The sequence below is a fragment of the Microtus pennsylvanicus genome, chromosome 12, assembly GCF_037038515.1.
Source record: "Microtus pennsylvanicus isolate mMicPen1 chromosome 12, mMicPen1.hap1, whole genome shotgun sequence".
Lineage (NCBI taxonomy): Eukaryota > Metazoa > Chordata > Mammalia > Rodentia > Cricetidae > Microtus > Microtus pennsylvanicus.
The window spans coordinates 62,503,237-62,530,435 of record NC_134590.1 but is presented as its reverse complement, the minus strand read 5'-3'; the positions used below and the strand labels follow the sequence as shown (position 1 = coordinate 62,530,435).

Sequence of the window (27,199 nt, the reverse complement as noted above, 5' to 3'; positions counted from 1 at the left end):
TTTTGCATGGTTGACACAGAGGCCTGTGCCTAGGAATGTTTATGTACTTGCATAACCAATCATAGGCTTGGTGTTCAGGGGCATTTGAGTCAGAGCCACAGGGAGAGAAGTGAAAACTGGCTAGGAGGGTGTCCCATGAAACCTCTTGGGCAAAGCAGAGACTCTACCACTCCTGAGAACCCTGTAGTAGGTGGACTCATCCTGCCAGGAGATTGGTGCTCAGTCCTAGAAAACCCCCTTTTCCATCCTCCACTTCCTATCCTGGGGTTGGGGCTCAGATGAGGAGAAACAGAGGTGCCCGATGGCTTGGGTTGGAACAGCTGGCTGGGGGTGAGGGACTAGGGCAGATAAAGAAGCCAGACTTGTGGGAGCAGAGATGCCTAGGAGGGGCTTGTTCTAAGTGGCACACTGGGCAGGAACCCTGGAACAGTAGACACATACTGAGGCTGATAAGAATAAGTGCTTTTCAGAAAGCCAGATGTTAGTTGAGTCCTCGTCAGGAGGAGATTGGTATCTGGTCCATAAGCTCTGTCCTTGTCAGTCAGTTCCTTGATGTTAAAGGATGCAGAAACTTCTATCTTGAAAGCCATAGGTACCAGGTATAGGCACAGCTCTGAGTATTACCTCATGGGGAGGAGCCTCTTGATGAGTGAGTGAGCTCTCATTGGGAGGTGTCAGCTCTGACTTCCTCAGGGCAGACATCCAAGGCTGTGAATGGCCTCACAGACTGTTAGCATGATATGAGGTGGCCATGGGACTCCCAGCAGGACGCTCCTGCTGTAGGAACACAGCTGGCCCTAGAGTTGCATAAGCGCTAGGTGAGTTAGGGCCAAAACCCAGCAGGCTGGTGGGGTACTGCTTGGGCCCCAGGTGGATTTTAGGACCTTGCTATGTGGAAGTCATGAAATGTCTTCTCCTTGGGACTGCCCAGTAACAGGAAGTCCCAGACAGGGAGGAAGCCCTTTGGGCCCCAGCTCCCCACCCCCATTCAGTGGACTGAGCTGCTCTGCAGCTGGGCAGTGCTGGGAGCAGCCAGGGGCCTTGGCGCTCACAAGCTTTGGAAGATGCAGGTTCCAGTCCCTCCTCACAGCCCCTGGGATGAGTAGCCTTTCTGAACTCAAGGATTCCTGTCCCCAGCAGGTCACAGGAAGGAGTAGTGCCATGTGTTGGGTCAGTGCCGTGAGGTAAGTTGAACAGCTGGACTTGGGGTTCTGGAGGTGGCACTGGCCTAGCTAATATAAGACTTGGGTGGGGGGAAGGGAAGACCACAGCCTGAATCAGGGTTATGGTAGGCACTAATGGGCCTTGGTTCTGTGAGAAGCAATAGTCTTTAAGGAGATTGGCTTCTGTCAACTTAGCTCTTAGATCTGAATGGTCCAAACAGGGCCCAGAGACGGAACTGGCCACGAGAAGACTCTTAAGACTTTGTCATGTGTCACCCAACAGCAGCTGTGGGGAGGTACAAGCCAGCCTGGCAGAGTGGAAGTTCAGGCCTATGAGCCCTTCCTACTGTAAGCCCTGTCTAAGGTAGCCTTGGTGTTGGGTTCAGTGTCTACATATGTTGCACCAGTATGTATGTGTGTGTGTATGTGTGTGTGTGTATGTGTGTGTGTATGTGTGTATGTGTGTGTATGTGTGTGTGTGTATATGTGTGTGTATGTGTGTATGTGTGTGTGTATGTGTGTGTATGTGTGTATGTGTGTGTGTATGTGTGTATGTGTGTGTATGTGTGTGTGTGTATATGTGTGTGTATGTGTGTATGTGTGTGTGTATGTGTGTGTATGTGTGTATGTGTGTGTATGTTTGTGTGTATGTGTGTGTATGTATGTGTGTATGTGTGTGTATGTGTGTGTATGTGTGTGTGTATGTGTGTATGTGTGTGTATGTGTGTGTGTGTATGTGTGTATGTATGTGTGTATGAGTGTGTATGTATGTGTGTATGTGTGTGTGTGTGTGTGTGTGTGTGTGTGCGCACCTGAGGGCACAGAGGAGCTGTGTGAGGTCCTGGATGCCTGGGAGTACTGTGCTCAGGGACCTGACATAGTGGATAATCCCAAGGCTTCGGAAGCCTGGTGACAGGGACTGTTCTTGTGCCACTGACAGCGCTGCAGCCCCTGTGGCTGCCTCCTGAGTTTCCTGGTACAACTGGTCACTAGGCCTTTCTAGCATTTTGGTTTTGATTCTCTTACAGAGAAAGATTCTGGGAAGAGGAAGGAAGGGAGAAAAGGAAACTAAAACTGTAGAACTTATGAGCCAGTGTGAGCTGGGGCAGCCAAAGGGGTGAGTGTCAAGCTGTGGCAGTGAGCTGGGCGGGAGGAGTATAACCAGAGCTCCTGACTTACCAGATAAATACAGCACAGGCGACTTTGGATGAGTTACCGGCTTCTTCAATCCTTGATGTCCTCATTGGTGGTATGGGGATGACACTGGTTGGAAATTCAGGGTGTTGGGATAATGATGTGCGGTGGTCCCTGAGGAGTACAGAGTCTGGCCCATGAGGAGTGCCCAGTGCAAGTCCTGAGCCCTTCTGGGCCTCAATGTCCTGGTCTGTAAAGTATAAAGTAAAGCACTGATTTCATATGTGCCCTGCGAAGGCTGCTGAGTTGTTAGGTAGTGGGCTGCCAGCCTCTAGGGGCCACTCATGAGGGGTCTTAGGCTGTGACTGTGTCTTTGTGTGTGTTGCTTGCATATATATGAGTGTGAATAAATAGGTTATTTGCATATGTGTATAGTACAAATGTGCCTATTATCATACATGTGTGAGCAAGCACGTGTGTAAGTATGCGTGAGTGTGAGCACACGAGTTTATGCTTTTAGAAAACATGTCATTTTTAATTGTGTGTGTATGTGTGTCTATGCGGTGACATATGCACTTGAGTGAAGCTGCCCAGAGTCTAGAATAGGACATCAGATCCCCTGGATCTTGAGTTATAGGCAATTGTGAGCCACCTAATAGGGGTGCTGGGAAGCAAACTTGGGTCCTCTGCAAAGGCAGCACCCACTTTTAACTACTGAAGCATCTCTACAGCCCCTAGAGCATGTTCTTGAGCATATGAATAAGTGTATTCACATGTAACTGTGGCTGGATGTGTGGGTCAGTTCCTATGAGAACAAAAGTGTCTTACTTTGAGTTGCTGTGATGAAACACCCTGACCAAGGCAGCCTATGAAAGAAGTTCCAGAGGGTTAGAATCCGTGACCATCATTGCAGGGAACATGGTTGCAGGCAGGGAGGCATGGCACTGGAGCAGTAGCTGAGAGCTCACATCTGGTCTACAAAGCACAAGGCAGAGAGGGCTAATTGGGAATGGCGCAGGGCTTTTGAAAACCTCAAAGCCCACACCCAGTGACATATCTCCTCCAACAAAGCCATAGCTCGTAATCCTTCTCAAACAGTTCCACTAACTGGGGACCAAGTGTTCAAATCTATGAGGTTTTGGGGACCATTCTCATTCAAATCACCATGATGACTATATATATGTACATGTATTGTTGTAACATGAGGGGTATTTACAAGATCATGTGTTCCTTTGTATACCTGAGTGAGATCATATGTATGCACAAATACCCCGATGGTATCTGGTCTCCTTTCCTTTGGGTTGGGAGCCCCCAGTCCTGCCTTGCCCTGCAGCTTCACAAAGAGCAGTTGGGTTTGGTCACACTTTACCGTAAGCCCTTGATGTTGTGGTCACCAGAGGAATTGATTCTTTCACACAGGCATAGTTGTAGGTGTCAAGGGCTGTCAGAGCCCAGACCTTCACAGGCCACATCCTGTATTCATGTATAGGCTCATACATGTATGTAAATACACACATGTACTAATGTGCACACATGTACATTGTGTGAGTACAATGCCTGTGATGTTAACCAGGTGTGCCATGCAGGACCACAGCTTATGTATGGACCCTTGTGGGTGATGACCGCTCACCCCTGCAGGGTGGCAGAGCCCCAGGGCAGGCACAAGCCACAGCACTTACATCTAGTGGAACTTGTTAACTTGTGGCACAGTGTGTTTTTTATTTTATTTTATTTTATTTTATTTTGGTTTTTCGAGACAGGGCTTCTTTGTGTAACAGCTCTGGCTGTTCTGGAACTCACTTTGTAAACCCAAATGGCCCCAAACTCACATAGCTCTGCCTACCTCTGCCACCCCAATGCTCGGATTAAAGGCATAGGCCACCACCACCGGGCATGAGTGGTTCTTACTTGTTTTGTCCGTATCCTCCAGCAGCCTCTGGCAGCAGGGCCCCCTGAATCAAGATCGACTATGAGAGCAGGAGTAGAGAGACTCGACCTGGAGAATGTGTGGCAGGAGTCCAGCCTTCCTGGTGTGCATACGAGCACATTGACAGGCGTAAATGCATGTTCACGTGTGTACACACAAACAACAATCACACATCTACAAGGTCTCAGGGACTCAAGCCACGACCACTGACCTTGACCCACACACACCCAAAGCCCTGGTGCAGATGGGGGCCTGCAGCTACAAGCTAAAGGGTCTATGAAGCTCAGTGAATCTGGCAAGTGAGTCCTGACCCTGCTGCCTCAACCTCCCACTTAGGGTGGGGATTTGTGGCTAGGTTACCAGAAGAGTCTGAGGGGTGGACTCTTCCATGGCTCCTCTGCTTGTGGAGACTCAGCAAAAGATGAGGGCTGAGTGAGATTTGTACTTTTGTCTCTGTTCTCTCTCTCTCAAAGCTCCCATCCAGAGTGAGTCAGCCTCCTGAGGCTGGTGTTCCTACGGCACTGAGCTCTTGTCCCATGAACTGTCCTTTCCCCAGCATGAATGAACTGGAACTTAGCTATCAGGACCCAGTGTTGGGGCGGTGCTATGGGTACTGAGGTGGTTAGCTAGGAAGTCAGTCAGGGGCCACCTATGAGGCTTCGTCCTACCCACAGGCAAGCCAGGACCTTGGTTTCCCTTCAGCTTTCCCAGTCACAGGTGGTGCTGTAGTCTGCAAGCCGGGCTCAGATCCTCTAAGAGCAGCATGATACCATCAGGGGCCACATCCTCTTTCTGCTCACAGCCTGGTCTGGCTTTGGGCTGCTGAGCGGGAGGCACCCCGGCTTATCCACCCGGTGTCAGGCAGGGCTCGTCCTCTGGAGAGGGCTTGTGATGTCACTTCTGTCTCTGATGTGAGGATGTTCCTAGGAGAGAAGGTGGCACACGACTTGGCTTTCCCACAAGGTTAGTCAGTGGCCACTTCCGAGCTTTCAGTCTGCCCACAGTAGGTGGTAGCCCGGCCTCGTTCTGCAGGCCACTGAAATGAAATAAGATGGGGCTGAAGCTGCCCAACCCCTGTGCCCAGCCCCACCCAAGAAGGGAGGCAGGAGGAGGTAGGCCATGCCTTTCCTCACAGCAGCTCCAGACAGAGTGGGGCTCTGTACCAGGGGCCTTCAGCAGTTCAGTTACCCACCAGGACCAACAGTGTCTTACTTGAGGCACTCTGGGTTCCCACTCTGGGCCTGAAAGCTACGTATGGGGGAATGATAACCTACTATGTCAGCGTCATGTAGAAGGAAGGCTGTATCACATGCCCCAGCTGGGGACACAGGGCCTTTTTCCAGTCGTGGGGAACTGCTTGGGGGAGGGAATACTCAAATTGGTTCTTGGCCTTGTTTGTTGCTAATGTATGCAACAAAATGCATTTTATATATTTGTCTTACATCCTTCCACCTTGAAAACTCACTTATTAGTCCTGATAACGTCTCAGTTTCTTAGAATTTATGCTACATAAATTCATCTAATCAGCCTGGCGATGGTGGTGCACGCCTTTAATCCCAGCACTCGGGAGGCAGAGGCAGGTGGATCTCTGTGAGTTCAAGATCAGCTTAGTCTATAGAGCAAGGAGTGAGCGAGCGAGTTCCAGGACACGATCCAAAGCTACACAGAGAAACCCTGTTTCAAAAAACCAAAAGAAAGAAAAAAGAGAGAAAGAAAAGAAGTTCTCCTCTGTTCCTAGTTTATTGAGTATCGTTCTTATGAAGATCTAGATTTTAGCAAATGCCTTTTCTGTATCTTTTGAGGTGATCTTGCGGTTTTGTTCTTTATCAGTTTGGTGTGTTATACTGATTGCCTTCAACACTGCACACACCAGGCAGGGTAATCCTAGCATGGGGTGGAGGCAGGGAAAGCAGAAGTTCAGGGTCATCCTCAGCTATCCAGATAGTTCACGGCTAGCCTGAGCTACATGAGATTCTGTCATAAAAGAGCAACCCAAACAAAACAAAACAAAACGAAAACTCAGAGAATTATTTTCCTTTAGTTTCCATGTCTTGTGATCTCTTTACCTGGCTTTGGTATGGTGATGATGCTGGCCTCAGGGCTTTGCTCTTAAGTTTTCTGGGAGAGTTTGCATATGGTTAGTGTTCTTGGAATCTAATATTTAAAGGCTAAATTACTTTAGTTGCAACAGCAGGCAGTGGAAACAGCTTGGACTAATGTGAATTCTTGGGTGTGGGTTACTAGAGTCTGTACAGAGACAGACACAGAGGTGGAGGGCAGAGGAAAGCACACTAGAAAGGTTGAGGGTAGGAGCAGGACTGAATCAGGAAGGGTGGAAGTGTTGCCAGGTGCGAGAGTGTACAGCAGTAGTACTTGGGAGGCTAAGTCAGGAGGATCACAAGGTAGAGACCAGCCTGGGCTACAGCGTGAGACCCAGACCCTCTCAGCCCCCAGAAGGCAGAATTGTGCCCATGACATTTAGAATAAAGAAGTGACTGGAAGGCAATGAAAGGAAATTGGTGGAGGCAGAAGACAGGCATGAGGAGGGCAGAGACGTGGCCTGCTCAGAGGAGGTGGAGAAGGGGATCCACAGGGTGGCTGGAAGAAGGAGACAGCCTAGTGTTCTGGGTAAGATGCCAGGCAGTACTCTGGAAACAAACACACCAGACAGTCAGACCCTTTGGATGAGGAAGCTGCAGGGACGTCAAGGCAGCCTACAGTGGCAAATTTGCCTTACAGGCTGGGAAACCAGGGAGAATGTACCTAGTATGGAGCCCGAGGAATGTATCAGAGCTGTCACTGCAGGGCAAGTGTGCTGCTCTGTCACAGATGTCCCATCCTGGGGGCAGCCTGTATTATGGTAGGAGAGGGAGGAGGTCAACAAGGGATTTACCAGCCTTGGGCAGCCGGGGACACTCTTCTGGGACTGATACCTAGAAGAAGCCAAAGTAGGTGAAAGCTGCCAAGGGCTGGACCCCTGACTCCTTAGGGGAATTCTCTACAGAGGGAGAGCCACGGATTGATATTGGCATGGTGACATGGAGTGCTAGAAGAAGAAGTAGGGTACGTACCATTTTACAGAAGCTCATACCCAAGGGGTGAGCTGGATGGAGATCCACAGGCGGGAATTTCAAGATCCTCAGGTGTTGGGGATAAGAGAGGGACTTTCTCTTTGCATCAGTGGCTTCCTTGTTTGTCTAGATGGCTCTTGATTCCGGGCTGTATAGGGACAAGTTTCCAATACTCTAGCCCACCACCCTCAGTGCGGTGGGTGGAGAAACTGACGTGTGGAGGGGCGGGTCGGTTTCCTCACCTGGCCGATAGCCCTTACCCCCGCCGCCCACGAGGGGAGGAGCCAGTGGCGGCCCGGGCCTTGGGGCTCTACCAGCATGGCGGGCCCGGGGTCGCGGCCACGGAGCTGGGGCTGGCGGGAGACTAGCTCTGGGGACGAGGCTGTGGCCGGTGGACCCGGCCAGGGACTATGTCGCTGCGCACAGGGGAGGCGGGCGCTGGCCGCCCCCCGGAAGCCGGCTGTGCCCGCCGCGTGGACATCGTGAGTACTGATCCCGGAGCTTGGGATCTAGGACCCAGCCCTGCGTTTGAGCACCCGGACTCACCTCAGACCCCCAGTCCACAGACCTAGGTCCCCAGCCTCTGCACCACGACCTGGGACAGCAAATCCCTGGGGCCCCAGGGGCTACTCCAGCTTCCACCCAGAACAAAGGCGAATGTGGGCCAGCAATAGTCTGCCGGTCTGGGGCTCCAAGCCTGACGCCGGGTTTGTCCCTCTGCCAGCACCTCCGCTGGATGGGCGCGTGTGTGTTCATGGGCACCCTCCTCGCACCTCGTTGCTGAGTTGGAACCCAGGGTCCCCTCAAGGCTCTGCTCGGGGGGGTGTGGTCGCGCCATTGTTCCAAACCTCCGCCTCCGTTTTGGGACTAAGGGCCCCCGATCTTGCCCCTTCTCCTGCTGGTGTGGACCACGGACTGATGCGTTTGGGTGTTTATGGTTCTGGTGTGTGTGTCGGGGGTGGGGTGGGGTGGGGCTAGCCAACTGACCCTTTCAGAGGACAAGCTGAGGCAGCCTGTGAACTTAATTCCCTAACACACATGTAATGGAGTGAGCCTGACAGTTGACAGGGGCTTAACTGATTCCTTTTCTCTTTCATTTTCTAACGCTCTGGATGTCCCTGCCTCAGCTTTCCTAATGCTGAGCTTGCAGGCTTGAGCCATCCTGGGCCTGGAGTGTTTTCTGTGTATGTATTTGGAGGTTGGCACTGTAGTAATAGAGTCCCAGCCGCCTGCCCATTTGAGTCTGTCTCTAACCACCCCACCTTCTTCAGAGCAGGCCACTGACCTTGTCCCCACTGCAGCTGGCTCCTCAGGAGTCCCAAGATGGACCCGATGGGGTGGGTAGTAGCACTGACAAAACAATGCCAGTTTAGGGGTTCGATGTGACTGGTACCTGGGGTTCCTCACAGAAAGGAGCCTTTGGGTCCTTATTCGCTGGGTTGATGAAGTAGAGACTAGAAAACATGCTAAATGGTCCTCATCGCCCTGGCGACAAGAGTGTGCTGAGACCATTCTGTCCTCCCATTTTATAACTCTCACAGCTGAGGCTGGAGATCCTCCAGAAAGCCAAATTGGGAACCTCGGGTAGCAATGGCATGAGGTCTGATGTACCCTAGTTAGGGTTTTCTGAGTTCAGTCTTTACTACCCCAGCCTTTATGGGGCCATTGGCTCAATGCACTCATGATACAGTGCTCAGCAGCCTGGAGTTAAGATGTGGCCAAGAGGATTGGGAACTGACAGGATCACCCCCAGCTTCTCACCCAGAAGTCTGGGGACTTGAGAGTTTCCTCCTTCACCGACCTGACCCTCCACACTGCCTTCTAGATCTTAGAAATGTCCTCCCAGGATCCCCTGCCAAGCTGTTCCCTGCTGCCTACCTCAGCTGAGTCCTGTCTCTTTTGCTTCAATTGCAGCTTCATGGCAGCGGAGGAAATGCATTGGCCTGTCCCCATGAAGGCCATTGGTGCCCAGAATCTGTTGACCATGCCTGGTGGCGTGGCTAAGGCTGGCTACCTGCACAAGAAGGGTGGTACCCAGCTGCAAATGCTCAAGTGTGAGTCTCTGAATCATGGGACCCTCAAAGGGAGGACAGAGTCCTGCTTCTCCAGGGCTCTCGTGGGTCTTCTGGGGTTTCTTTTCCTTCTCTGGCAACTGGCACACCTGATGAAACTGATGGCAATCTCCTTAGCCTGGACCTTGTCACAAGATCCAACATAGTATAGCTAGGCAGAGAGAAGATGAGTATTTGGTGTACAGTTCTGACTCTGAGAACTTCAGGCTACAGTCGAGGCTGGGGGACCTCAGGGCGGCCTGATAGATAGGGCCCTTCAATGCTGTTCTTGCCTTGTGTGTAAGTTGTGGGCGAGTTGACTGGTCACGCGGCCCAAAATGAGCCCATGTGCCAGGTCAGGAGCCAGCTGAGCGAGTTGTAAGGATGCTGAAGGCAAACAGCACTAGAACCTTGCCCGACTTTCCCTGATCAGCCATGGACAGTCCATGCCTTTGCCCCCGCAGTTCCCTGCGCTGGGGACTCCCTGTTCCTGTGTCGCCTAGTTGCAATGCTCTAGGTTGGACTGCTGGACTCTGTACACATCAGTTATACTATGTACGGCCTCCAAGAAAGAGTCATAACTAACCTTCCCCCAGGCCTGGGTGGGTGCTGTTCTGAGCAGAACAGTAGAGCTGGAGCAGAGCTCTGTACCTGGTTCTCGTTGGCCTGCTCTGGGGGCCTTAGCCCTGCTCTCCTTGCCTGCCAGTTCCTCGCCTCCCCCAGCAGCCCTATTGCACTAAGCAAGGCTGCTGTGGCCTCTCAGAAGCCTCCTCAGGCTTCTGGTCTGGGCTCCACCCTTTCTTACTGTCCTCAATCTACCCCCACAGAGGTCTCAATCTTTGTATGGCCAGGCCCCCTGGAGTGGTGCCCCAAGACTGGCCAGTGTGCCAGTGAACTTGTCTGTATTTGACCCCACAGAAAACCCTAGGGAGGGGCAGCACACCAGTCCAACTTCCTGCTATACCCCTCTGTAGTCTCGGGTCTGGTCCCACGTTGTGCAGGGCCTCTGGGGCTCGCCCCAGAGTGGAGCTGACTGGTGGCTTTGTGGCTGACCCCTGCTGCTGCATTGTCCCCAGGGCCCCTTCGCTTCGTCATCATCCACAAGCGCTGCATCTACTACTTCAAGAGCAGCACCTCTGCCTCCCCTCAGGGTGCCTTCTCCCTGAATGGCTACAACCGGTGAGTGTCCATCTGTCTGCTGGCCAGCCCCCATGCCAATTGCTTTCCTTCTCACCCTACACCACAGGGCCAATCCCTGGCTTTCCTGAGATGACTTTCACCTGCTTGCTGGCTGTCACCTCATATTCTGGCCTTTGCTGAGGGCAGGGGATGGGGTGTGGGGCGTGTATGTGTGGGGTGAAGCCTTTATTATGGCTTCTAGGCTGATGGGCAAGTATAACTTGAGCTAATGCCTACACGTTGGCCTATATGTCATCCTGAGTTTATCCTGTGGCCTTGAGGGCTGTGGGGATCCGGGCTCTATGCCCTGTAGCATTAGTCTGAGCCTTTCACCTACCTCCTAGCTCCTTCTGCTTATTCTAAGATTGCCCTGGGCCCCTGCTTTACCCTGACTATAGCCTTGAGGAGCCAGCCTTGCCAACGTAGCCAGGGCAGGTCCCTATTGCAATCCTAGGCACTAGCTAATCAAAGCTCCCTCTCTGGTCACTTCCCCCAGACTGGTGGCCTTCCTGCTGTGCCAGCCAAGCCATGAACTCAGTTCATTGACAGATGTGACTGGGCCCTAGGGATCGTCTAACCCATTTGGTAGGCTGGGCCTGAGAGGCCCTGGCCAGGACCTGTGATAGGCCAGGCTGGTACCCTACCCAAGCTCCCAGCCCGCAGGACGCTCCCAGGTAGACTGATGTGTCTGAGAAAGGCCTGCATCAGGGAACAAGCCACAGACCAGAGAGGCAGTCCAGGGGCTGCATGGGACCGCGCGGGGAAGTGATATCTATATGAAATGACACTATGAGCGACAAAAGACCATGTCTCTGAGCTCTGCACACTGCTCCCCTGGGAAGTCCTCACAGACCCAGTCCCTTCCTGTGCTCATACCCTGCTGGTCCCCCGAAGCATCTAGATATCCTACCGAGAGAAGATGAGCAGGCGGAGACTGTCCGGGTCTGCCCATCATCCCCACAGCATGGTGCTGAGTGCTGAAATCAATTCAGGGGCGGGATTGATGAGCCCGTTTCTTGAGCGTGGATGAGCTGGTGACTTTTGGCAATGTGCCCTCAGAGTGATGCGGGCAGCCGAGGAGACGACATCCAACAATGTCTTCCCATTCAAGATCATTCACATCAGCAAGAAGCACCGCACGTGGTTCTTCTCAGCCTCCTCTGAGGATGAGCGCAAGGTGACTGGCAGGTAGCAGGGCCTCAGGAGCCTGGCAGGATCTGGCCTCCTACCACCTCTAGGCAGGAGGCTACGGCCTGGAGGAGAAAGACTTGGTGTGTGGGTAGCCGGGTGGATTAGGCACGCAGCCTGTACATATCGTGAGAATGTGCTGGCAGGGTATAGCCCTGAAAGGACTGGGGGGTACCTTGCAGCCCCAGGAGGCTAGACCTAGCTAGCTTCCTCTCCCTGGACCTTGGTGGTTCCTGCATAGCAGCTAGACAGAGGAGGGTGAAGTGGGACCCCATTCTGGGCAATGTTAAACTAACTATGGCTGTCCTGACCCACAGAGCTGGATGGCCTTGCTACGCAAGGAAATCGGCCACTTCCATGAGAAGAAGGAGCTCTCTCTAGACACCAGGTACTCTGAGGGATGTGGTGGGTGGGCAGTAGTCCCTCCGAGGGATGTGGTGGGTGGGCTTCTGGGCTCCTAGGCCTTCTTCCGGTCCCTGAGGACTTGGCCATAAAGGTTTTTGTGGAGGTTCCAGGCAAGCTTCATTAGTCGTGCGCATGGGTGAACACGCTGTGTTCTTGTCGGTCTTCCCGCTGTCTCTGTCTCACTCTGTTGTGCCTGTTTGTACCCCCTATCTGGGGTTCATACGTGCTTTTTCTCCCTCCCCTACTTTGGAGGCCCAGCTTTTACAGCTCAGGGCTTTGAGTTCCCTACTCCCCGGGTCTACTCTGTCTCTTGAGAGCTCAGTCAGTCCTGGTCTCTGCATTCTCACCCATGAGATGGCAGACAAACAACAGGACATATGCCAATCCTACCACAGTCAGTGAAACTGGAATCCAGAGAGGGCTGGGCACCTCCAAGGCTGTCCTGACGTTCTGGACAGAATCTAGAGCTCCTGGCCGTCGGTCTAGCCTGGCGTCTTGCAACATCTCAGCCCAGGGTTGACTGAGCCTCCTTGGACAGGAAGTAGACATATGAACCCAATTCTGAGACATCTAGCTGGTCAGGGTTGCAAAAAGCCACAGAGGCAGGAAGGTGGCACCCATAGATGGTCCCAAGCCTCCAGTCCCTCTGTCTATCCTTGAACCACATGTATACATATGTACAAATGTCTTTCTATATGATATTTGTGTTCTTTGTCTATGTACATGTGTGACGGGTTGCTGTATGTGTTCATATCTGTGTGTGCCCATGGGTCCCCAAGTGGATGTCAACATCTGTGGTGTCTGTCGGGAGTGTGTGTGTGCACAGATCACTTACTACGTGTGAGTGCAAGGGAACCCCAAGTCCAGTACTCACTGCCTGTTCCCTGCTCCGGGTTTCAGTGACTCTAGCTCAGACACGGACAGCTTCTACGGTGCAGTGGAGCGACCTATAGATATCAGCCTCTCTCCATACCCCACAGACAACGAAGGTAAGGCCATCTCTGCCCCTGCCATGTATCCTCTTGACTGCTGACAGCTCAGTCAGGATGCCTAGAGGAGAGAAATGGCATGTTTAGCTTTGCTCCCGGCCCTGCCCTCTGGCAGAGGGATGCAGTTTCTCTGCCTCTGACCTCCAGCAACGTGAGTTCAGGTTTCAAATCCTTTTCCCTCATCTTCAACCCCATGCCCCCTGAGTGCCCTGTTCCCATGAGTGGAGCACTGTGCCAAAGCACAGTGGGCCATGCCATCCTGTGCGTGCAGCACACCTAGGCTGTGTTGGGTCTCATCTTCCATTTACTACCCGTAGACTATGAACACGAAGATGACGACGACTCATACTTGGAGCCTGACTCCCCAGGGCCCATGAAGCTTGAGGGTAAGTAGGGTCGCTGGGTCTTGGCATCTCTTGGTGGGTAGGGACTGGAGACTGGGACTAAGAATAGAGCCTCTCCTATGTTGGTGGATCTTTTTTGTTTGTTTTGAGACGGGGTCTCTCTGTAGTCCTGGCTGTCCTAATCTCTCCTCACCAGGCTGACTTTAAACCCAGAGATCTGACTGTCTCTGCCTCCTAAGAATGGAATTAAAAACATGTACCACCATACCCAAAAGGCTGCGGCCTTGCTCTGGGCGATCTCAGTTTCCTTTCTGTGATCCAAGTGTTCAGAGGTTCAGGGCTGATTGACTGCTCATCTACTCCTGCCACCTCCCACGTTGACTTTGTATGGATGGAGGGTCAGGTGACGCCATGGGTGGTCCTGGAGGCTGAGCCTGAAGATGGAGGGACATTGAGAAGGGAGCTATTCTGAGGCAGGTCTATTGCCCATGGCAACAAGATCTCTGAGGGGCTGGAGAGATGGCTCAGTGGTTGAGAGCATTGCCTGCTCTTCCAAAGGTCCTGAGTTCAATTCCCAGCAACCACATGGTGGCTCACAACCATCTGTAATGAGGTCTGGTGCCCTCTTCTGGCCTGCAGGAATACATGAAGATAAAATACTGTATACATAATAAATAAATAAATATAAAAAAAAAACACAACAAGATCTCTGAGGACCAAGCTGTAGACCAGGCTGTAGACCAGGCTGACAGCTGTGGCCTCAGTGTCCACCGCACCGCCTGAAGCACAGCCTCTGGGGCAGACGAGCATACGGACAGTCTCGTGTGTGTGTGTGTGTGTGTGTGTGTGTGTGTGTGTGTGTGTGTGTGTGACAGGGCTGGCCGGGACTGGGCAGAAAGAGCCAGGATGTCTCTGTCCTGCCCTCAGACCTTTTCCTCTTCACACCTCGTACTTTCCCTGCTGCTCCTCAGAACACTCCAGCTTTGTCTTGCCTTTCACGTCTTAGGAGTGATCTTCCATCTTCTGTTTCCCATCCTCCGGTGCCTTGGCCTTTGCCTCCCCATGCCTCTTTTCACCATTGTTCCCTCTAGTTGCGGGCACTGCTGTCCTTACTCCCTTCCTTAGGGCTGGCTCTAGTGACAACCGTGCCTTTTATTTCCTCTTCCCACACCTTCTTGTCTCAGGCCTCAACTTGACCACCCAGCTCCAAAGAGTGGGAAAGTGAAGAGTCTCTGCCCTGAGCTGTAGGTAGACATGTGCACAGTACCGGCAGCCTCCACTGAACCCCCTCTGCCACTCCCCCTGCACTGAACCCTCTCTCCCATTCCCCTGCACTGAACCCCCTCTGCCACTCCCCTGCACTGAACCTCCTCTGCCACTCCCCTTGCACTGAACCCTCTCTGCCACTCCCCTTGCACTGAACCCTCTCTGCCACTCCCCTGCACTGAACCCTCTCCACCACTCCCCTGAACTGAACTCTCTCTGCCACTCCCCCTGTACTGAACATTCTCCGCCATTCCCCTGCCCTGAACCCTCGCCACCACTCCTCTGAACTGAACTCTCTCTGCCACTCCCCCTGCACTGAACCCTCTCCACCACTCCCCCGCTCCTCTCTGGACCTCACTACTCACCACCGACCTCATGCCTTCATGTTCCTGGCACTCTGGCGCTTCTTGCTTTTCTGTCTCCTGTGTTTACCTCTTGAGGGACAATCTCACCCCTCCCCGTGACTGAGCCTCAGGCCTCACTCCTGTCATTCCCACAGTTCCTGGACTGACTCTCCTGCTGGCCCATATGACACCTGGGCTAAATGTCACACAGTGCCTTCAGTTGGTTATAAACAGACTTTCAGCTTCCTCCCAGTGGTTCTGGGCCTTCCTGCTCACCTCTTCCTTGCTCAGGCCTGGGAATCCTCACTCTGCTTACTTCACCCTGTGTGAGAGAAGAGCCTTGATTGCTCTTCAGGTGACATCTAGGCTGTAGGAACTTGGTCTGGACAGCCTTTATGGGAATGGATGGGGAGGGCCAGGTAGTGATGGCGGAGGCTGCTCATTCGTTTCCTAGCTGCCCAGATCCAAAATAATCACACAGAAACCGTATTAAAATACTGCTTGGCCTATTATCTTATGCATATTTTTAGCTAGCTCTTATATGTTAAATTAACATGACATATTAATTAAATTAAATTAAATTAATTAAAATAACATATTCTGTTAATCTGTGTATTGCCACGTGGTTGTGGCCTACGGTAAGGTTCTATCTGGTGTCTAGCGTCTGTCTCCTGTGGTGGCTACATGGCATCTCATTGACTCCACCTGCTCTCTCTTCCTCTGTCTGCTTAGAATTCCCACCTTGCCCTATTCTGCACTGCAAAGCAGCTTCTTTATTAACCAATGGTATTCACAGCATACAGAGGGGAATCCCACATCACCTCCCCTTTTCTGTCTAAATAAAAAGGAAGGTTTTAACTTTAACATAGCAAGATTACATTCAACAAAAACAGTTATCAAGGAAGAATTATAGTTACAATATTTATATCTATTTTATCTTTTATCACGACTAAGGAAAACTATATCTATTCTTCAACTCCATCAAATACTCCAGAAGGATATAATATTACCTAAGTAAACAGGAAGTGCATTATAAGCAACTTCCAAAACTTTAGAATTGACAGAGACATCTCACTGCCTGGACAGTCACCCAAAGTTCTTCTGTAACGTTGGGGCATCCATCTTCAGCCTACAGGCCCATAGTATCTGGCAGACTTTTCCATGAAGCAGGAAATTTCAAGGACAGTTCCACCTATATTGGCAAGGTAGCACTGATGGTCTGGACTCAGGGAAATCTGGGTAGGGGTCTAGATATTGGCCATTAGGTAGGGCAAGGGTGAGACCATGAAGGATGCATACTGAATCAGCTGCTGCTGGTCGGCTGCAGGTAGGGCCATGAGGGGTGTGATTGGCTCCTGCTGCCTGTTGTAGGAGAGGGTGGTGGTGGTCCAGCCTCTATGTGATGCCAATTTTTTTTTTCAATTCTGCAGATACCCTGACACATCCACCAGCCTACCCACCACCCCCTGTGCCTGTACCTCGGAAGCCAGCCTTCTCTGATTTGCCCCGTGCCCACTCTTTTACCTCCAAAAGCCCAAGCCCCTTACTTCCACCCCCACCCCCTAAGCGAGGCCTTCCAGATACTGGCCCTGCTCCCGAGGATGCTAAGAAGGACCCGCTGGGCCTGAGGCGAGCAGATCCTGGCCTCAGGGTGCCTGCTACCCCTCGGAGAATGAGTGACCCTCCACTGAGCAATGCTCCCACCATGCCCAGCCTCTGGAAACCTTGCTTCCGAGACAGTATAACCCCCAGCCCGGAACCCTGGACCCCTGGTCACGGGACTAGCTCTGGCTCCAGCTCCACTGCCATGGCCATTGCCACCTCTAGGAACTGTGACAAACTCAAGTCCTTCCACCTGTCTTCCCGAGGGCCGCCCACATCTGAGCCCCCACCCGTACCTGCCAATAAGCCCAAGTTCCTGAAGATAACTGAAGAAGCTCCTCCAAGGGAGGCAGCCAAACCTGGACTCTTTGTGCCCCCTGTGGCCCCCAGGCCTCCTGTGCAGAAGATGCCCATCCCTGAGACTACAGTTCGGCCTGCAGTGCTGCCTAGACCAGAAAAGACACCTCTCCCTCACCTCCAGTGAGTCTGGCTGGGGCAGTGCCTCTGCGGGCTCACCATGTGTGGCTTCTTTTCATCCGCCCTCAAAGGCCTGGGGCTCAGGCTCCAGAGGACCACTGCCGCCTGTGCAGGAGGCTTGGCTCTTCCATAGGTGTCCCTTGTGTCAGAGTGCATTGTTTAACCTCTTCCCATCTGTCCACGCCCTCATAGCTTTGAGAGCTGGGACTCCCAGAGTCTCAAAGACAATCAGTAGTAGATCTTGGGCCCTGGCAGTGCCCAGTGCACTTGTCCACTCTGTGATAGCTTCTGAGCTCCGGGGCCCTCAGCTGTATTGATGGCAGGCCTGATTTCCTAGTTGGGTTTTTAGATCTACGATAACTCCTTCCTCTGGGCAGTGAGCTCGAGTCTCAGTGCTCTGCTGTCCTGAGCAGTTACAGCCACAGAGAAGCTGACACCAAGATTCTGATGCTAAGCTAGGACTTGTGTGGAGGAGAGGAAGGAGTGACCTATCTGTGTCTGAGGATGATGTTCTGGTCTTCCTCCTTATTGCTCCAGGCGATCACCCCCCGATGGGCAGAGTTTCAGGAGCTTCTCCTTTGAGAAGGTCCGGCAGCCCTCCCAGGCTGACACTGGCGAGGAGGACTCGGACGAGGACTATGAGAAGGTGAGACAGAGTGGGGGCTCAGGTCGCAACCAGTCAGCAAGTGGGCAGAGCTGGGGGCTGGGGGTCCTCGCTGGCTGTCCTGAGCAAGGGGCTCCATAACTCTAGCTTTGTAGGAGATGATAGCCCTGTATTCTGATGCAGGGGGCAGCCAGCTGGGGGAGCAGTGATATTTGGAGGGTTCTCTCATGCTCTGACAGTGACCACTGCTGGCCTGTTTCAGGTGCCGCTGCCTAACTCAGTGTTTGTCAACACCACAGAATCCTGCGAGGTAGAAAGGTTAGTGCACAGTGCTTCTGGTCCTTGCTGTGACGGTGTGAGGTTCCTTGTCTCCTTACTCACTTTGGTGTAGGGCAAGCCCAGGCTCCGGCCTGTGGCCTGGGCGAGGAAATGTGGTAGCTGCGGGTCCAAATAGGGTTTTGTTGTCGTTGCTGCTTTCCTAAACCTCTCTGCTTTATAGCCTCCATTATACCCTGAAACCCAGGGTGGGCAGAAAGCCACACGGTAGAGTGGGGTTGGAAGCTGTCCAGGGAGGTTCGCCCACCAACATGGCTGTTCTGTTTTAGGTTGTTCAAAGCTACGAATCCCCGTGGAGAGCCTCAGGATGGGCTGTATTGCATTCGGAACTCCTCCACCAAGTCCGGGAAGGTAGGCTGCTGTTACAGGACAGGTGTGCCACCGAGCCTGCCGTTCTTCCTCTGGGGTCCTCGCCCAGCTGCACCCTCTCTGTTCTCATAACTAAATGAATAGGGAGGCCATGTGGGGCGTGGCCAGTCCTGGGGCTGTCTCTAATCCTTCTGCTCCGCATTTCCCTTCCTGTAGGTCTTGGTTGTGTGGGACGAAACCTCTAACAAAGTGAGGAACTATCGCATCTTTGAGAAGGTGAGGAACTGGGCCCTGCTCTGAGGGTGGGGTGGGGACACTGTCCTCCAAGCTCAGCAAGAGCCAAGTGAGTCCCCCTTGCAGGAAGTGGCAGTACCTCCGTCCCATCAGCTCTGCCCTGTCCTTTGCTCTGTCTCTTCCCCATGTCCTTAGGCTCCCTCCTCTCCTAACCCTGCTGTGTCCTTGGCTTACTCTAGAAGTGCTGGGTAGCTCTCCTTGGCCCTTCGTTTTATTCACAGATCTTGCCCTGAGAGCAGGTTTCACATTGAATCCTAGGGGCCAGTGTGAGGGGACTGACAGCCGAGCTCAGGAACACAGGCCTGTTGTGTGGGCAGACAGGGAGGGGACGTGGGCAGCTGGGAGCAAGCCTGCTCGGTGCCACTGTTACCGCTGTCCTTCCCTTTGAGGAAATGGGGGTAGGAGAAGGGGATATAGGCTTGAGGCAACGGGCTAGGCAGGCCCTGCTGAGCGTGATGTCTTCTGTCCTGCAGGATTCTAAGTTCTACCTGGAAGGGGAGGTTATGTTTACAAGTGTGGGCAGCATGGTGGAGCACTACCACACGCACGTGCTGCCCAGCCATCAAAGCCTGTTGCTGCGCCACCCGTATGGCTACACTGGGCCCAGGTGACATCCATTCCACACAGCTGTTGGGTGGAAGCAGCTGCCGGGCCACAGCCTGGCCACATAGATGGAGACCTGCTTACATGGGAAGATGAGCAGGAGTGGGCTTGACGGCAGACCTCATCAACAAGACTCCGAGCTTCAGTGGATAGGCTGGGTCCCAAGCTGGAGCACACCACAACCATGAGAGGGCTGGCTGGCCCATCCAGCCCCTCCACGTACCACCTCTCAAGACTTCAGGGCCAATGACTAAGCTCTGCCTGGCCTTTCGACGACACAAAATCCAGTCCACATAGCATACCCACCCTGTAGTGGGCTGGGACCAAACCAGGCTGGGGTAGTTGGATGGGGCCTAAGGCTGGTCCTAGGACCCATAGAAATGCGAAGACACAGTCTCAAGGAGGGACGACTGCCTCTTAATAAATCAGAGATAACCCTTGTCTCGATAGCCAGGGTTTGCTTGGCACTGAGGGGACAGCAGGCTCCACTGAGCGTCACAAGTGTCCAGGTAGAGAGCTACTGACAGCAGCCATGATGGGTGATCTTTAATCTTCCAGGGCACAGGCTGCTAGGTGAACTGACTGGGGCTCATAGCTAAATAGCACGATCCATCGGGATCAGTCAGTTGGGCTGGAGCTGCAGTTACTGAGTGCTTCCTGTGTGCCGGAGCTGGTGCTGGTGCTGGTGCTGGCTGTGGGCTGTGTGCAGCCCCTGGTCCGGCTTGGCCGAGCTTAGTCTAGAGCAGGTCAGCAAGTGTGAGATGCTCATGACGGCGCAGTGTCCGTCCTGCGAAGCCGTGCATGGAGGAGCCAGGAGCTTGGAATGCAGTGGGAGGTTCAAGGAAGCCGTCTAACAGGAAGTGTTGATTAGAGTGGGGGGGCGGGGGAGTGGGGCCTGGATAGGCCAAGGAGGGGTGGAGATAGTCACATCCAGGTGCCCAAGTAGTTTGGGTGGTCCCAATTGGTCCCCTCAGTGTCTGCCATGAAATTCTGCCAGGCCACACCCTGGTAAGCCATCTCACCTGGACGTTTTTGTGAAAATAAATGCATCTGGAGGTCAGGGCTGGCAGAGACCTTGGCATCATCTGGCCTTCACTGTACTTTCTGTTGGAGAAGGGTTTTTTTAATCTTTATTTATTATTTTATGCGTATGAGTGTTTTGCCTACACGTATGTGTGTATCGTGTGTGCCTGGTGCCCCAGGGGACCAGAAGAACATGTCACATCCCCTGGAACTGGAGTCATGAGTGGTTGTGAAGCTGCCACATGGATACTGGGAATTGGATCAGGGTCCTCTGGAAGAGCAGCTAGAGCTCTTTACTGTTGAGCCATCTCACCAGCCCTAGCAGAGAAGGTTTCTTACCTAGAACCCAGATCAAGGACTGTATTGGTGCCCAGTAGCCAGGGACTGCCATCCAGTGAGAAAGGCTTTTGTTTGGAACTCCAAATTCTGGCTGTGTTTTGGAGTCATGTGGTTGACTAGGTGAGTCAAATTTGTGGAAGTAGAAGGCTGTGGCCCCAGGGCATCATGGGGCTCAGTGAATGACAGACATTGGATTTCAGTGGCCATCTGCTTCCAGAAACCAAAGTCTACCTCCATCTTGGCAGAGTTTCCTTTCAGCCTGCCAGGGGAGAAAGATCAGGATGCCATGGTCACTATGATTACAGCGTCCATTCTGTAAAATATGAAAGAGGACTGGATGAGAATAGGTTTCGATCCTGTGCCTACGAGTCTGCCAAAGTGTGAACTGGGCTGCAGTTCACTGTTTTGGGGGCCAGCCCAGTGGCCAACATGTATGTCAAGCCCTGGGCTAGAGGATTTAGGGGTTCTTTGACCTGCAGCCATGTGATGGATTAGCCTAACTGAACAGTTGAGGTCTATGGATGTCCAAGGCCCACCTAGGGGTTTCATGTAGCCTTGTCTTACCTCTCAGGACTCTGGACGGGCTGCCACAGCTGACCACCTCTTTCAACTGCCCCAAGTCCAGGGTGTAGACTTTGCAAGACTGTGTGTAGGGGATGATGGGAGTCCTGGTTGTGGTCCTACAGCCTGAAAAAGGAATTCATAATGTGATGGTTACCATGTATTGAACACTTCCAATGTTTATGGTACAGAGGTGGGAAAGTAGACCCATTTTTAAGTGGGAGAACTGAGGCTCAGAGAAGCCTGAGTTCAAGTCCCAGTTTTGCTACTCACTGTCATGTGAATCTGCCCCTGCTCCCTGACACTCCTCTTAGCCACCACTGATCATGGAAGTCTGGCCAGCTCTTTTTACCCCCAGAGCTTTGAAGGTGCCCTCACCCACCACAGAAGCCATGGCTCTCGGGGAGCAAATTGCTTTGCCTTCGGGATCCCAGTGTGTGAGGCAAGGTTTGGGGGTGGGAGACAGGAGCTCCTGGTTCTGCCCTAGGGACAAATTTACTCCCTTCCCTTTTCCCTTTCTTCCCCGCCCCCCACTCTCTCTCCTTTTTTGTCGTTGTTGTTTTGTTTGTTTGTTGTTTTAAAGTTTTTTTTGAGGATTTCTCTGTGTAGCTCTGACTAGTTCTGTCCTGGAACTAGCTCTGTAGACCAGGCTGGCCTTGAAATCACAGAGATCCACCTGCCTCTGCCTCTTGAGTGCTGGCATTAAAGGCCTACACTACCACTGCTGGGCCTTACACCCTTATTTCTACTAAGAAAGGAAACCTGAAGCCCAGAGTGGGTTCCCTGACTCGCCTGCCCTTGTGATGTAGTCAGAGATGGCTTCTGTTTGGGCCTGAGGAAAAGTGGCAGCAAGGGCAGCCGCCCTGAGTCAAGGCCCGGGAAGGAACACAGTTGTATGTTTTCTGTGTTTGATCTGAAAGTGTGGAGAGCCTTTCTGCCCTCTGGGTTTGTTTCTTTTCTTTTAGATTTTTATTGGTAAAGGGGTTTTCATTTATTGTTTACACCGACGGAACCCGTGGTCTTGCTGTTGAGCTACAGCCCCAGCTCAGTAGCTAGAAATTTATACAAGTACCAGTCGCTCCCACTCAGGTCGTGTTGCTGGGAGTGTCCCCTAATGATGGACACCAAGATGCAACTTCATCCCCAATACAGATGGGCAGGTCATCCGAATACAGAAAGGGCTTTTGAGAGTAACATAAGCCCCGGAGGTTCCCCTAGACAATGCCTGGGCCTACAGTATAGATCTAAGATTTAAGACAAATCCAGGTGTCTGGGGATGGGGGAGGAGAACATCACAGATCCAATCCTTACTGCACACATCCTGCAAGCGTCTGCCTGCGCCTTCTGTTCCTTCCACCTGGGTGAGACTGCCTGGCTATGGAGTCTTTGAGGAAACCTCCTTTGCTTGGAGAAGGGGCAGTAGCCTCTGGAAGTGCCCCAGCACCACACTATGAAAATATATGTGGTGGCTCCTCTCAGGTACTTTCCTGTCTCTCCCTGGAGGGAGGCTGGAGAGACAGAGCTGACTCTGACTCATCTGTCCTACACATCCTTTGTGAGTGCCAAAGGAACCTTCACAGGCATTCAGCTTCCTGACAGCTGCCCCTGCCCTGCCCTGAGCTGAGGCAACTCCTTCCTTCTTCATTTCCTGTGACATAAAACACGCAGAAACGTAAGTAAACTATAAATGCGAATGTGGCAAATTGCGAAGGGCATCTGCAGTCTCCAAGGAGCAGTAGCTAAAACCCCCGTCCCTCCTTGTCACAGCCCTCCCCTCTTCAGCTCAGTCCTGGCTTTGGTGAATCTCATGTTCTTGTTTTTCTGAGGAATCTACACCACCCAGTTATTCACTCATCCCAGTATTTTTCCTGTTTTCTGTTTTGTAGCAACAGAATCATACAGATGCAATCTTTGGCAGCCAACTCCTTTGGCTCATCATCAGATTTGTTCATGTTGCCACGCATAGCTAACGTCGTTCAAGTTCATTGTTGAAACGGTTCCATTGTATGACTGTATCACTGCTCGCAGAGCCGCTTCCCTGCAGATGGAGCCTGAGAGTTAGCGCTGCTAGCAGCCATCTTAGCCAGGATGCACACAAGCCGAATTTCTCTAGTGTCTGAGGGTCTCTCACTGCTTCCCTAGAGAGCCCTTCAGAGGACCCCTTGGCTCTGTGCCCTTGTCAGTGCTTGGGGCTGCCAGAGCTTTTCTTGTTGCCAGTCTGGGGGTGTAAAATATGGCTCTATTTTACATTTAGTTATTTAATAATTAGGTTGAGAACAAGTTCATATGTTTATTAGCCATGCTAACCTTTTAAAAAATATTTATTTTGCCGGGCGGTGGTGGCGCACGCCTTTAGTCCCAGCACTCGGGAGGCAGAGGCAGGCGGATCTCTGTGAGTTCGAGACCAGCCTGGTCTACAAGAGCCAGTTCCAGGACAGGCTCCAAAGCTACAGAGAAACCCTGTCTCGAAAAAAAAAAAAAAAAAAAAACTAAAAAAAAAAAATATTTATTTTTATTTTATGTGCATTGGTGTATTGCCTGCATGTATGTCTGTGTGAGGGTGCCAGATCCCCTGGAACCAGAGTTACAGTCTTGAACTGCCATGTGCGTGCTGGGAATTGAAGAGCTCCCAACCACGGAGCTATCTCTCCTGCTGGGCCATGCTAATCTTGACTTCTGTGAAGTGCCTGTACAAATCTTGACCTTTTTTTTTAATAGACTGTTTATCTTTTATTTATTAATCAGTAAGGTTTTTTGTTTGTTTGTTTTTGTTTTTGTTTGTTTTTTTGAGGATTTCTCTGAGTAGCTCTGGCTACTCTGTAGACCAGGATAGCTTCCAGCTCACAAAGATCTGCCAGACTCTACCTCCCGAGTGCTAGGATTAAAGGTGTGCGCCACCACAGCCCAGTTAATCAATAGGCTTTTTAAAAGACTTCTTTTTTATGTATTCGAATGTTTTGTTTGCTTTTTGATGTTTTTTGAGACATGGTTTTTTTTACATACCCCTGGCTGTCCTGGAACTTGCTCTGTAGACCAGACTGTATTCGAACTCACAGAGATCCACCTGCCTCTGCCTCCCTAAGTGCTGGGATTAAAAGGCGTGTGTCACCACTGTCCAGTGTGGTTAAGTGTTTTGTGAGAGTGTATGTGCATCACATGTGTTCCTGCAGAGGTCAGAAGAGGGCATTGGATACCCTGGAATTGGAATTATGGGTGGTTGTAAGCCTCCATGTAGGTGCTGAGAACTGAATCCCGGTCCTCATCAAGAGCAACTAGTGTACTTAGCCACCAAGCCATCTCTCCATCACCCCTCCTCTCCACCTTGTTTGAGACAAGGTCTCACTTGGTCAAGTCTTGGATCTACCCACCTCTGCTTCCCAAGTGCTAGGATTAAAGGTGGGCACCACTACAACCCTGTGCTGTGGGATAATGCTCTTGTACCTAGTAAAGATTTGTCACTCATATTAATTTAATAAAATGCTGATTGGCCAGTAGCCAGGCAGGAAGTATGGGGTGGGGGAGAGGAAAGGGCAGAGATGTAGTCACCAGCTGGATGCAGAGGAAATAAGATGAGATGTCTTACTGAGAAAAGGTACCAAGCCACATGTCTAAACATATACAAGAATTATATGTTTAGAATTAAGTTAAGTTGTAATTGCTAATTAATAATAAGTCTGAGCTAATAGACCAAACAGTTTGTAATTAATATAAGCCTCTGTGTGTTTCTTTGGGACTGAAGAGCCACAGGATCAGATGGGACAGAAACTTCTGTCTACAACCTGACTTGATATTGATAGTCTTGATATTATCTGTAATATGATGTAAATATCTCCTCCAACTCTGGCTTATCTGGACTGGCATTTTCTGATAATTCATTCTTATTTTTATTGTTTCATTTTTTTTACTTTTATTTTTCTGTTTTGGAGTAAAGCCTAGAGTTTTGTGCAAGCTAGGCAAGCAGTTTACAGCTGTGTTCCTTCTCCAACCCACATCTTAGCTAGAGACACCTTCTCCACCTCCCCAGTCCTGGGATCTCCAGCCCACATCTTAGCCAGAGCCACCTTCCTAGTCCTGGGATCACCAACCCATATCTTAGACAGAGCCACCTCCCCAGTCCTGGGATCACCAACCCACATCCTAGCCAGAGCCACCTTCCCAGTCCTGGGATCTCCAGCCCATGTCCTGGCCAGAGTCACCTTCTCCACTTCCCCAGTCCTGGGACTATAAGAGAATAAATACCACCATTCCTGGGTCTTTTTGGAATTAAACTTAGGTTCACATGCATGTGTGGCAAATATTTTACCAACTAAGCTGTCTTTCCAGTCCCCAGTTTTTATTTTTAAGACAGTTGAGGGCCAGTGAGATGACTCAGTGGGATGTTTTCCACCAAGCCTGAGGATCAGAGTTTATTCTCTGAGTTGGTATGGCAGTGCCCATACCACTGAAGAAAATTTCTCACTCTCCACCAGCAACCATTAATTTCACATAGATCCTCAGAGAGGGAGAGATCTCATGAGTCCCTCCCCCAAGACAATTTTTTAAATATTTAAGTTAATTAATGAGATAGGCTCTGAAATTTGCTTCCTGGCTGGTGTCAGACTCACAGAGATCTGTCTGCCTCTGTGACCTCAGTGCTGGGATTAAAGGCATGCACCACCATGCCAGGCTTATTTTTTAAAAATGTTTTTTGAGGGGCTGGAGAGATGGCTCAGCAGTTAAGAGCACTGACTGGACTTCCAGAAGACCAAGGTTCAAATCCCAGCACTCACATGTCAGCTCACAACTGTAACTCCATTTCCAGGGGATCTGATACTTTCATACCAATGCACATAAAATAAAGTTAAGTAAATTATAAAAAATTTAAAATAAAAGGTTTTTTGAATGATGAGGTCTTATATATGCTACCCAAGCTGTTATCAAAATCATAAGCTAAATGGTCCTTCTACCTCAGCTTCCTAAGTAATTGGGAATATAGATATTTGCCACTGCACACATCTCTATGTAAAAATTTATTACCATTCTTAATAATTTGGCTCTTTTGAGACAGGGTCTCCTATATCCTCAGCTGGCCTTGAGCTCCTGATTCTTTTGCCTCTACCTCTCAACTGCTGGGCTTACCGGTGTATGTTGCATGATAGCCTCCATATAGAGTTTAAAACCAGCTTATCAGTTCTAATAACAGCCCTTTGTTATTTTGATTGGAATTCATTACAGATACGAACTGGCTTAGTGTGAAATTCAGCATATTGTGTCTTCTGATTCATAAAAATGGCCCTACCTCTCTGTTCATTAGGGTCTTCTGTGAGATTTGGAAATAAGACATTGTAATCTTATCATTATGGTTTTACTTACATTTTGTTAAATTTTCTATGTTGGTACTTCATGTTTCTTTTAGTCTATCGTGAAGTATTTTCTTCATTTTATATTTTGTTTTTTCGAGACAAGGTTTCTCTATAACAGTCCTACCTGTCCTGGAATTCAGTTTGTAGACTATGCTGACCTCAAACTTACTGAGATCCGCCTGCCTCTGCCTCCTGAGTGCTGGGATTAAAGGCGTACACCACCACTGCCTGGCTTGTTTTCTTCATTTTTATTAATAAGTCATATCTTGTCTTTAATAAATATTTTTATGTTATATCTGTGAGTGTGTATCTACTAAGTGCACCATGAGTCTGCGATGCCTATGGAGGCTATAGGAGGGTGATGGATCCCCTGGAACCAGAGCTATTGAAGAAACTCAAATGACGGATCTCCTAGAAGCGGAGCTATAGAAGAAACACAAATGGCCGAAAGACAGTTAAGAATTGCTCAACATCCTTAGCCATCAGGGAAATGCAAATCATAACAACTCTGAAATACCATCTTACACCTGTAAGAATGGCTAAGAACAAAAACACTGATGACAGCTTATGCTGGAGAGGTGTGGGGTAAGAACACTCCTCTACTGCTGGTGGGAGTGCAAACTTGTACAGCCACTTTGGAAATGAGTG

At 51.0% G+C, this 27,199-nt stretch overlaps 1 protein-coding gene across 6 annotated transcripts in view; it reads left to right on the top strand.

Annotated features, from left to right (window-relative positions):
• Window positions 1-26,844, top strand: part of Sh3bp2 (SH3 domain binding protein 2) — a 43,601-nt gene extending 16,757 nt beyond the window's left edge. For 4 of the 6 annotated variants that reach the window (XM_075943874.1, XM_075943875.1, XM_075943876.1 and 1 more), the window contains exons 2-13: window positions 9,210-9,349; window positions 10,423-10,525; window positions 11,585-11,702; window positions 12,031-12,101; window positions 13,019-13,107; window positions 13,425-13,493; window positions 16,492-17,143; window positions 17,678-17,786; window positions 18,007-18,062; window positions 18,350-18,431; window positions 18,606-18,665; window positions 19,157-26,844. In XM_075943874.1, the coding sequence (XP_075799989.1) occupies window positions 9,214-9,349; window positions 10,423-10,525; window positions 11,585-11,702; window positions 12,031-12,101; window positions 13,019-13,107; window positions 13,425-13,493; window positions 16,492-17,143; window positions 17,678-17,786; window positions 18,007-18,062; window positions 18,350-18,431; window positions 18,606-18,665; window positions 19,157-19,294 (1,683 nt within the window). In that variant the 5' untranslated portion in view covers window positions 9,210-9,213 and the 3' untranslated portion in view covers window positions 19,295-26,844. Of the gene's footprint in view, window positions 1-978; window positions 1,185-7,566; window positions 7,778-9,209; window positions 9,350-10,422; window positions 10,526-11,584; window positions 11,703-12,030; window positions 12,102-13,018; window positions 13,108-13,424; window positions 13,494-16,491; window positions 17,144-17,677; window positions 17,787-18,006; window positions 18,063-18,349; window positions 18,432-18,605; window positions 18,666-19,156 lie in introns of those variants that run through there. The other 2 variants (XM_075943878.1, XM_075943872.1) reach the window with 2 other exon arrangements.
• Window positions 26,845-27,199: the final 355 nt, after the last annotated feature.